Source organism: Tympanuchus pallidicinctus, unplaced genomic scaffold (assembly GCF_026119805.1).
Source record: "Tympanuchus pallidicinctus isolate F22 unplaced genomic scaffold, pur_lepc_1.0 scaffold8, whole genome shotgun sequence".
NCBI lineage: Eukaryota > Metazoa > Chordata > Aves > Galliformes > Phasianidae > Tympanuchus > Tympanuchus pallidicinctus.
In genome coordinates, this window is record NW_026294802.1 from 2740151 (window position 1) to 2751692 (window position 11542).

The following is an 11542-nucleotide window of genomic DNA, read 5'->3' on the forward strand; positions in this document are numbered from 1 at the left end:
ACTGTGACGATGGAAAATATTCAGTAAGTCACTGATGTTAACAGGACTTGTAAGCTTTGTGAAATGAGAATGTCAAGGGACAGCTTTAAATTCACCATTTTATCTATGCAATGCCCTTAGGTGATCACTCCCACCACAGAAACTGACATGAATCATTCTTTTATCCACAAAAAGCTGATTCTCCTCTAAGCACCCAACCCAGTACATGTACTCACCATGCTTGACATGGCAGATCCTGGCAGATGGGTTCCACGTGAATCAGATTCTTCCTGTGATGTTCCCTACCTGAAGGAATTATTTTCCATTTAAAAGGATACTTTTTCCATCAGTGGATGCTGCCACGGTGATAAGAGCATGGTCTGATAAAGCCATAAGGTGGGCTGGCTGTTTACAGCTGGAGTCTTATGCATGCAGGCGAGACTTTTTGTAACCCTGCTTGAAATTTGAGATTTATCAGCAGGAGTTAAATATTTATCTCTGCTCCTCCTGACATCTTGTTCACAAACTTTTCAGTTAAAGACCATGTGATTGGAAATTTATGTTAGGAAAAAGTCAGCAATAACCTCTTGTCTAGGAATTGTATAGCTCAGTAAGAGTTCACTGATTCTCGGCCTACCTCTTATCTGTTATCTGTGCTTGCTAGAGACATTATTCATCTGTAGACTGTTCCCTTGTTTCTGTTTCTCCATTTCTTGTATTTTTTCTTTTCTTCTTGTGTTTCCTTTCTTTCTCACTCTTACGCTTTTTGTCCTTTGCTTGTCTTTTATTTCATCCCTTTCCTCTCTTCCGTTCCACTTCCAACTTCCTTTTCCTCTCCTGCCTCTTCCTCTTCCTCGTTTGGTCCTATTGAAGTTGAGCCCAATGGCGGGACACCACGTCGTAGACCTCTCTCCTTCTGCCCTTGCTGTGCCCACGAAGGTAACGTAACCTCACATGCTCCCTGTTCTCCTTGACCACAGCTGGGTTGTCAACAGCAGCACTAGTCAGCTAGTGACCACAGGGTCCCCAGCCTTTTCTTACTGTTTCCCCAAACCATCCTTCTCAGTAGCAACCTGGTAACCAGCTTTGTGGGCCTATGAGAAGTTACTAAAGGTACAGTATCCCTTTTGTTAGACCCAGCTGTGCTGTGGCGGGCATGGTGGAGCGGTGGTGGGAGCAGTAACATCACACTCAAAAGTTTCTGTTTGCATTTGGTGGCTTTGATTTCTCTATTCCTCCTGAGAGGTGTTTGGAAGGTGGGGTAAGGGAAGAAAATTTGCTTCCTTAAATTGCCTTTTAATTAATTTACATGGATTAAAGGAATACTGTGTCTTTTTAAAGGACTGGTTTGCAAAACATCCGTGAAGTTTAAAATTAAACAAACCTTAAGTTAGACTAGTTTTCCCTCATCTGTCTTGCTGAGTGAGTTCTTTAACTGTATCAAATGGAGTTTGCCATAGAGTTTCCATTGCCAAGGCATGGGGGAAGGGTGCTGTTTGTGTGTTCATGGTGTAATTTTGCTAACCACTTACTTTGCTTTCCATGGTGCTCCCTCATATCAGTTGTCAGTGCTCTCTCTCCAATCCTACCATTCTTCCTCTTCTCATTGGCTGTTTAAAAATACTTAATATATTCCATAGGTCAGTAGTGCTGTGTTTTTGGCTTTTTCTTAGAGGCATTTGTTTTCTGTACATCCTGACATTGGAAGGGGCAGGGAGACTTCCCAGTGCTTTCATGCGCCACTGCACTGGACATCTGCATGTTCCGTCTCCCCTCTCCTGCCGCCATATGGGCATATTGTGCAGAGATGCTCAGAAAGGAATGCTTGGAAATGAGCAACACACTGATACCAAGCCCAGAGAACTGGAGGCTGTTAGGGTTGTGCAGCTGGGTCTGGTATTTCCCAAGGGTTTGCTCTGTCAGTTTTTCAAAGGCAGATGTTCTCAGACTAAGTTGCAGTTCAATGGAATTGTAGGCCTGTTTTTACTTCTCTCCAGCACAGCAATTCTCTGAGATCAGAAGGTTGAAGTCAGGTCACAGACCTGACCATTAATAGTCACTACTGTGATATTCGTGTAGTCGTTCCTAGAGTTTCAATAGCAAACTTGCTGCATGATTATTTTTGGAATCAAAATGACTAGTTAATAGGTTTTGCTCTTGGTGTAGATAGTATGTAGCCTTGATAACAAACTTAGGGCTGTTAGTTACTTTGGAATGCCAACCATACATGTCAGGAAGTGCTGTAGGGCTCAGGAAGTGCTGTAGGGCTCACTTTGAGACCTTACTCTTGTCTCCGTTCTGTGCAGGTAGGTGAGTTGCCAAGGTTCTTGATGGTGTTGGTAAGAGTCAAGGCACTCATCTGCAGATAATTCAATGTGAATTCAGTGGCCCAAAACAAGGGACTGCCAGGAGGAGCTTTCCTGGTAAGCTCTTGTGTTTGGTAAAAATCTACAAAAGGTTTTGGGAACAGAATTCTGCAATTTATTCTAGGCAACTTCTGACAGATGTGAGATTGATCAGTGTTCTCCTGCATCAATTTATGAATTGGTTTAAAAAAATAAATACCAACCAAGATATACCGTGGCCCAAGATTTTTCTGCTTCCATTTTCACATTAGCAAATGTGTCTGGGGGTTCTCTCTTTCCTTCTGGTGCTGATGTGCGATACAGCAGAAGTAGTTTCTGTGCTTACTGCGCACAGGGGATCGTCAGGGTGGATAGATGCATGTGGCTAGGAGGAGCAGTCAAAAACACTCATTTAGCTATTGAAAAAAGATGAGATGTTACTTTCTGTCAGTAAAATAAATGATTGAGGATGTGCAGTTGAAGAAAATAAGACGTAGAGTGGCAATTGAATCTATTTCTGATGAGCACACACTTAAGTAGCTGGCATTAGGAACTATAAAGCTCTTCTAATGAAAGGAAAAGTGAAATACAGAAGTGTGGGCTTTCTGCAGTAAATGTGAGAAAGAAACAAGCAATCAAAAGAAAATCAGAAAGCAAAAAATAATAATAAAAATCAGACTCCAAAGACAAGAGAATCCTTTTGGAGATGACTTCCACTCTTTTGTGTGCTCTAGGCAAACTGAATGGACCCGGCTTGGGAGTGCTCTGGCAGCATCTTGCTCGGCTTTCTTTGCACATTTTGCCCCATTGTTGTTTTTGCCATTTGGGCTTGTAAGGATTGTGTGGCATTTTGCCACACAGTCTTACCAAGTTTCTTCTTTGCAGGCATGGGAAAGAAGGATGATCCCAAGCTGATGCAAGAATGGTTCAAGCTGGTGCAAGAGAAGAATGCCTTGGTTCGCTATGAGTCTGAACTGATGATCTTGTAAGTCAATGTGCAAACTTGAAAAGAGGGATTATTTTATAAACAGCAGTGGAAGATCTGCCAGTACCGTTTTCCCTACAATGCTGAAGATCAGCAGTCATACAGTTTGATTCTTGGCTGAAATAGGGATCAAAAACTTTCAGAAGAGTACAAGAACTATTTGCATGTGTGCAGTAAGGATATTTGTTCAGTTCTGCATCCTTTCCAAGCTGTTCTTGGATAAAACACAGCACATTAGTGAATGACGAAGAAATGATGAATGGCTCCTAAGTGTAGCCAAACTGCTTAATTCTGTTACCTTTGTCATATGGCCCCTCTTCTCTGCGTGCAGTGGGACTCCAGTGCTTCTCATTTGGGCTCACGTTTGGACAGATTTTTTTCCTGTAAAAAATCCGTGAGCTTTCTTAGTCCCCGTGGTGCAAATTCACAGGAATTAGTTTCTGAGTACAGAGGCTGACCTGAGCAGTGTGTAAGCTTGGTGTCTTTTGGTGCCTTTGTCAGAAAAGCCCCAAGATGTTGTCTGCATTGGAATCTGAAATGGCAATGCCCTGGCATGACCTGAGTTGTTAAGTAATTTGTTCTTAGAGTGGCAAATAGCAGATAACGTTGAGGTAAGGTATGATTTTACAGTGATTGCAGCTTTGCTTGTTCCCAGTGTTTCACACTGTTTTAGATTTAATCTTTAAAAATCTAGTTCTATACATCAGTTATCTCTAAAGTTGTTCTAAAATAGATTGATAAAATGCATAGCAGATATCTAGAGGGGGGGAAGAAATTGAGAAGGGATATGGAGCAATTGTGCAGAGTATTTGATTACATCCAGAACTTGAACTCCTGGTGTGTTTTCCTTCCAGCGCACGGGAGCTAGAACTGGAAGACAGGCAGAGTCGATTACAACAGGAACTCCGGGAGAGGATGGCAGTGGAAGGTGAGAGCAATAAATATGACCTCGTAGTTTGTATGTGCATATTTCTAGTCTTGAGTGTGCTAACAGTTTTTGACATCTCTGTAGATCATCTAAAGACAGATGAGGAGCTCTCAGAGGAGAAGAGGATCCTGAATGAGATGCTAGAAGTAGTAGAGCAGAGAGATTCTCTCGTGGCTCTCCTTGAGGAGCAACGGCTTCGAGAAAAAGAGGAAGACAAGGACCTGGAGGCAGTCATGCTTTCCAAAGGATTTAGCTTGAACTGGTCCTGAGCTCAATACATTTACCTCTGCTGGTTTGTGTTCTCCAGTTGGCTTACCCTGAGTTCGCCAGAATTACATGGATAGGAAGATGTTGAAGGGGAAATCTCCGAAGGGCCCGACAGCATGCAGCGATTTGGTTTGAAGCACTCAGAAGCCTTTTGATAAGTGTGTTGGCTCCAGAAGCTTAAGTTTTACATGTCTGCAAGCCATGTTGAAGATAATGAGTGGAGCCTGTGGAGTCTCCTTGAAGTTCAGTACAATTGACTGCATTTTATTTTTTGTTTGGTAGCAGGGAGAGAAATAATCCATCCTCCTGTGGGGAAGGAGGTTAAGGGAAGAAGTACCTTAACTAATCTGGATTTATGGCAGTCCATTCCTTTCCCATTTTTACTACAACAGCCCTAATGAAAGGGAGGGAAGTAACAACCCTCTTTGGAAAACCACAGCAGCCTGTAGCAACCTGTTTGATGGAATCAGCTATCCAGGAGAGCTCCAGAAGCCCAGGGCAGCACCTTCTTTGTTTTAGTCTTCCTCCCCACCAAAGAAACTTACAGTTGGTTATTATGCATGGATATGAAGAAATGAGACAGAGAAGACACTACTAGTTATGCGTGATGGAACTCTCTGCCTCACGGTTTGTAAAGAGATTTGGGCATCAGAAGACTCACTCCCCATCACGGTCTCCTAAGGCTTTATTGTTGGGGAAAAAGGGGAGAAGAAGAGACAGAAGATGCCCTTCTGCTTTGCTACACACTGGAGAGACAGCTGCTGCTGGCCTTTATCTTCTTGGCCACAGCTCAGAGGCTGATGGGCTTCTTCGTTCTGTTTTTATTGCGACTGTTTTGACACTGGAAAAACTGACTGTGGGACAGTGTTGAGTGTGCGCTGGGGCAGGGGTGTTACCAAGCAGCATTCCCTGGCTGTTCAGCTCCTAAAAGGGAGAAGCCCGTAAGTGACTGAAACCACCATTAAGACTTTTCAGTGTTTTTATTTTTTCCTCTATATTTTGTTTTTGCACATTGGAAACGAAGCTTAAGACCTGCCTGGGCCCTCAGTCACTTTGACCCTTTTATGTCGATTAACTTATTTTTTTAATACTTGAAAGAAAATTCATTTTTGTATCTTTTAGGAAAAAAAAAAAAAATGGATGAATGATAGGTGTGTGTGCCTGCTGCATCCTACAACTTCCACTTCTAAATTACTGGACGTTGTTACCTGTGGCTATTTATTAGTGTTTTTATAATGTTACACATATTCAAGGGGGGATGGGGGAGTGTTTTAACTCTATTAGAGGAAGACACTACTGCAGATTGGTCCCTCTTTCAGAGCAAGGGCAGTCTTTATGGACCCCATGGACGCATCCTGCCCTAGCAAGATTTCCTTTATGATAAAATCCTGCACACTTGTGGAGTTGTAAGAATCTATTTTGTGTTCCTAGCATACTTTTCTTCTGCATCCCAAAAATCCCTCTGTTGGACTAATAAACCTATAATTTATTTAAATTTAAAATTTTTATAATGAGAAAGCCAAAAATGTAAGGCAGAAATATCCCATATGTCCCTTTCTCACTGAAAGAGGGACCTTCATACTCCTGAGATACAGCTGGAGGGACTTTCATGAAAACAAAAACAGCACATTTCCTGCTACTTCCTGTTGGAAGAAGCTCCTTTTGACTCAGCTGGTGAAGCTGCTGCTTTTAAGCTAAGAGGGTACTCATTACAATTGTGTGTTAAGTAATGCGCAGGTCATGCACTTAGCAATTCAGCACCATCCACTGTTTGACAGATTCAGGAGCATGCTACATCCTTAACTTGTTGCACAGAGCAATAGCACTGTGTGTTGGGTCTGTGTCCCATCCTTAACGTAATGTGTTAAGAAGTTGTTTTTAATTCGTTTTTGTTTTTCCCCTTGAGTTGTTGCCTATTTTCTTTTCACGTTAAGGAAATACTAAGCCTGCTCTCCAGTGTCTTTGGAAAGGTGTTCCATTCCCAAGCATATTCATACAGCATGGTGGCTCTTTCAGCTTGAACATACACTGTTGGTGCAAGATGCCCAAGCAGGGCTGAACATCCTTTAATTCTTTGCCCCAGGGTAAATGTTAACATGGTTTACTGTTGCTGACTCTCTGTCTCCTTCAAAGAGGCCAGCTGTCTATAACCTGAGGTCACCTCTGATGGATGAACAGATGCTGAGGAAGAATGCTTAGGATGGTGTCCAAGGTCTGTGAGCAGGGCTGATTGCTAACTACGGAAACTTGGTTTTTATACTTCAGGAGTTTCCTCTTTTCCCCTCCTTACCATTGTCATTTAAGGCATTGCAAATTAAACACATGCTGTGAAACAAAGCAGGTAGGCAGCTTCAGTGCTACTTAGTAACTATGCATGTTAGAAAGTCATACCCCTATACCAACCTCACTGGACAAAATTCTTGAGGAGTGTTGGCCTGCTAAGAGGATTCGGTTAGCAGAGTACTGCCTATTTGCCAGGGCAGAGGCCAGCTGTGGAGTCAAACTGGTGGTGATAATAGGTTACATAGTCTGCATGAGGGGCCAGTGGAACCTGCAGAGGAGAGGAGAAAGAGAGAACCTCAGTAATTTCCAGTAAACTGTCCTGCGCAGAGAATCAGCCTCAGTCCCTTCTGTAGCATATGGACCATATTTAACTTTTAACAAAAGATCACTGAATGTGAGCTGTAAAGAAGACGTACCAGGTTAGTACCTATCCCTTTTCATGCTGGGGGACGTGGGACAGATTTTTTCACTGCCTGAGTCTATCACTTGAGGGTGTAATGCCCTACTGCAGGGGAAAAATGCATATCCTACAACTGAACTCTCTGAGTTGTGCTGAAGTCCTCCAGCACTCAGAATGAAAGTGGAGACCTAACATCGCACACAGTCAATTGAAAGTACATGAAAGGAAACCTTTCAAGGCCTTTTTATATCAAATGGTTTTAAAAGGCACAACTTGTATTTGCTGTTCAGTTGCACTTTAAGAATATAACTTACATACCAGATACTGGGTTTTTTTACTGTCTGAATATTTTTAATTCAAACTTTGTATTTTTAAAGCTAAAGAAGGCTCTTGTGACCACAAGATCCCTTATTTGTATCAGAATCCAAGTAGGATGTTCTAGCTCCTTGTGCTATCCAGGTGCAAAGCAGCACATGTCTCAGCCATGTGTATTCAATGACGTGTGTCCGTCAAGCACATGAAGGAAGTGAGAAGGCCCTCAGCTTCTGAGAATTAGGCATGCAATGGTATCTGCTTGTATGCCCCTATGTGACAGTCCCCATACCAGGGGCTGGCTCCTTCCTCCGTGTCGTGGGAGGAGCACAGAGCTCAGAACCTAACCCACCTTTGTTTCCAAATGGGCACACTGAGGATGTGGCAAGCGCTTCAGTCCCCTAAGGGGAAAGGAGGACGTGATATCACCTCCTGGAAACACCCAGGAAGCAAGTAGGGATGGGGGAATGAAGACTGCCAAAACACCCGATCTGCTGTTTTCACAGTACAAATACTTTTTTTGTTGTTTTTCAACTGTTCTGTTCCTTTTTCCGTCTTTTCATTTAAGCTCACAAATGGCTGTAAGATCCTGAGCTTCACAGAACTATGCATGGGGAGATGACAGGAGCATCTTTCAGCTCCAACTTCCAGACATGCTCCTTTTTTTTTTTTTCTTTTTCAGCTAACCAAAACCCCATGGTCTCGCTAGGGCACGATACAAACTGCGTCGCTGAACATATTTTCAAGCAAACTACAAGTTTTAAAAGTCTGTGCTACTCTCTGTCTCTGCATTTTATGTAAATATTTGTTTATATGTAAAGACACCAGTGGATCCATGGGTTACCCCTGCGGTCAAAAACCTGAGTTTGTGCAATGCCTAGGCCTCTGTTAGAACACGGTGCTTGCATAGAGCTAGTCACCACATTTGTGTGCACTCTGGTGGTTTTTAATATTTTTATACATCCTAATCCTGAACATTATGAAGTATTATAAGTGGTCTAGACTGCATGATCTAGAGCAGCCAGCATTTCTGTTTTCTTAGCAGCTGTTCCTAAAATTTTCACAGCTACACCTTGTTTGGTTAACATTCTTTTAAAATGAGTTTTCAATTAAACGTTTACACCAAGCGCCAGCGGACTAGAAAGGTGTTGCATTATAAAATCTCCTGAGTACAAACTGAAAAGCCACAGCATGGCTGTATGGGAAGTTAAATCATCACTGTCTGCAATAAAGAGAACTCTAAAGCATACTAATAACCAGCTTGTACATAGTTGGCGGAGAGAGATCGCCTGCTCTTGACTGTTGCAAAGTAACAGAGATTAGAAGCTTTCCAAATGCCTCCGCTTTTGGATTGCTCACAATACTGCTATAGACAGGGCAGCAGGCAGATGAGGATGTCACTGAAAGGAGGTGTGGAGGATGCCAAGTTCTGATGGCATTGCAGTAATTTAAATATTCTCTGTATCTGCGTGTGCGTGCGTGCGTGTGTGCAAAGTCTGTTCCAGGTGAAGGGATATGCCTTGGCATCTTCCCTTTTGAATGAGAGTGATCTCTGATACTCAGATTGTTCAAGGCTTTTATGGTTGGCATGTATGGAGTGTTAACAGAAAAGCGTATATACCCAACTTGTTAAACAACAACAAAAAACACCAAAACTGTTCCAGCCTCTTTTCTGTTTGATTGTTTTATCATTTGTTTTTATGCACACTTGCTTCATTGGTGTTGAGATTTTAGCACCTCAGATGGCCAACTGAACTAAAAGAAAAAAAAAAAAAGAAAAAAAATAAAGTCATTAATTATTTTTTCTTTTTGTTCGTGGAATTACCATTTGTTTCCATGCATCCACTCCCACAGCTGATGAGGAAGCCAAGAGCTGAAGGAAGGTGATCTTGAGATAAAAGGCCAAGTGTTCCAGGGCTCCACTTCAGCTTTTTTTTTGTTATTCTTGGAACAGTTTGAGTCCATCTGAATTGTCTGAAATAAAAACAAAATCGATCTTAATACAGCCCCAATATATAATACACCTTTCTCCAATTTTACATTGCTTCTTCTGTGACAATAAACACCAAACAGGGTGAAGGTGATGGTAAGAACTAGAATTTGGTTTCTGTAGTTGTAGTTCACTTCCTTAGCATATGTAGTACTTGCATGAACCCTGGCACAGTTGGGCTTAGTACAACAAGGACTGACATCAGCACCTCTCCATTGACCTTCCACATTGTTTTAAGCCTCTGCTACTGCACGCCTGCATTTCATCTGCAGTGTGGCAGCTTAGGAAGGTTAGCTAAGATATATTATCTGCAGCTCCAGAGCAGTGTCTGTCAGCAGACTGGAAGGATTCAGACGTTAAACCTCACCAACTTACGTGTCAAGAAAAAGCTGTCACATTTGAGCATCTCCTGTTGGAAAAGGACAAATGTTCAGCTCAAGTGCTTGGTGTTGTGTCCTGTAAACTTCAGGAACTTGAAGCCCAGAGGAATTGTATCCAGTCAGCAGCACTGCTGTCATCAAGTATGTGAAGCACATCATAAGACTCGATGTGCCATTTGTTCGAGAGGCAGAGAACACAAAGGATGTTGAGGGAAATCCCAGCTGGGGAAAACCGTAACGATGAATCTTACTTGCCTGCCAGCTCAACCATCATCAAAACAAAGGAAAAACTCTGGTGTTTGTAAAGCGGTTGTTTTAAAGCAGACCTACTATGGCCACAGAAAGGGATGCTGGGCCTTGGGCTTTCCTCTTTGGCTGGGTGTCAGGTTGTGCGGAAGGGTGGCAGGAGTGAGATACTGCGCTTCATTCCAGCAGCTTGGTTCTCTGGGGACACACCAAACCTGACAGTTCTCATGTCATTTTATCTCTTGCTTTCGAAAATAATGCAGCTACCTGAAAGGGATCATTGGTGTCAGAAGATCATAATTACTGCTAGTCTCGGTGCCAAAAGAGTGGCCATATAGCAAGTGACAACTGGACCCCAGGACAGATGAGACTCCCCATCATATTTAAGGAAGTCAGCCTTGAGACACTTCAACTGCCTTTTTAATTACCCTGTAGACTCTGGATTCCTCTCAGTCTGTGCACATCAAGCACCCTTGCAGGGTGTCTGATATCAATTAGATACTCACAGATTCTTCCCCTTTAAAAGCAATGAATGGAACGGTGAGTCCCACAGAGAGAGCATTCCTGCATTGCTTGCCTCAGTAAAAAGCTACACTGACCCTGAAGACCCTGAGAGAGCAGCCACACTTCCTGTGCAGATTACCCAGGTGTGGTAGGAAATAACACCAGAAAAGGCCCCCTAACAAAGCAAATCCTATCATCAGAGTCTGGTGTGGCACAGCTGTTGCTTTCGGTTTCCAATGCTGCTGTATCCCCCCAGGAACTTCCGACCCTGCCACACTCAGCCTTTCATTCCCTCCAAACTGCATCACACCCCATGCTGCCCACCTTGCTCAGAGCCAGGCCAGCACAGGGCAGGGAGCCGGGCCCCTCCAGCCCCTGGGGTTCCAAAGGGTAAGGAAAGTATTGGCATCTGATGTAGTAAAACTGATAAAACACACTGTGGGCTCCAAGAGGAGCATGGGGAGAACTATGTCGGGATCTGCCCGGAACTGGAACAGGTTGCCCAAGGATGTTGTGGATGCCCCATCCCTGGAGGCATTCAAGCCAGGCTGGATGTGGCTCTGGGCTGCTCTGGTTGGCAACCCTGCACACAGCAGGGGGGTTGAAATTGGATGATCGTTGTAGTCCTCTGCAACGCAGGCCATTCTATGATTCTGTGATTGGCAGTAGGGAGGAAGACTCCAGCTTCGTGTTACTGACACCGCTGGATGGAAAGCTTCGCTTTCAACAGCGACACGATATTAAACTCCGCAAGCTGTAACGCTGGATGTGCCGTACACGGACACAAGCGGACACGGGACGGGAGGAAGGAGCGGAAGCCGCCGGCTGCAACCCCGCACAGCCCCGCGGGGCGGCTCTCCACCCGAGCACCGCACCGCTGCCTTCACCCCCCCGCGTGGCGCGCACGCCGCCGCTCCCCCTCT

The 11542-nt window shown here is 43.7% G+C and overlaps 1 protein-coding gene across 1 annotated transcript in view; it reads left to right on the forward strand.

The window, feature by feature from the left end:
* The window catches only part of MICAL3 (microtubule associated monooxygenase, calponin and LIM domain containing 3), a 155307-nt gene extending 145987 nt beyond the window's left edge, over positions 1–9320 (forward strand). The window contains exons 40-43 of the mRNA XM_052668226.1: positions 853–918; positions 3210–3309; positions 4164–4237; positions 4322–9320. Of these exons, the coding sequence (XP_052524186.1) occupies positions 853–918; positions 3210–3309; positions 4164–4237; positions 4322–4506 (425 nt within the window). The 3' untranslated portion in view covers positions 4507–9320. The remainder of the gene's footprint in view (positions 1–852; positions 919–3209; positions 3310–4163; positions 4238–4321) is intronic.
* The last annotated feature ends 2222 nt before the right edge of the window (positions 9321–11542 follow it).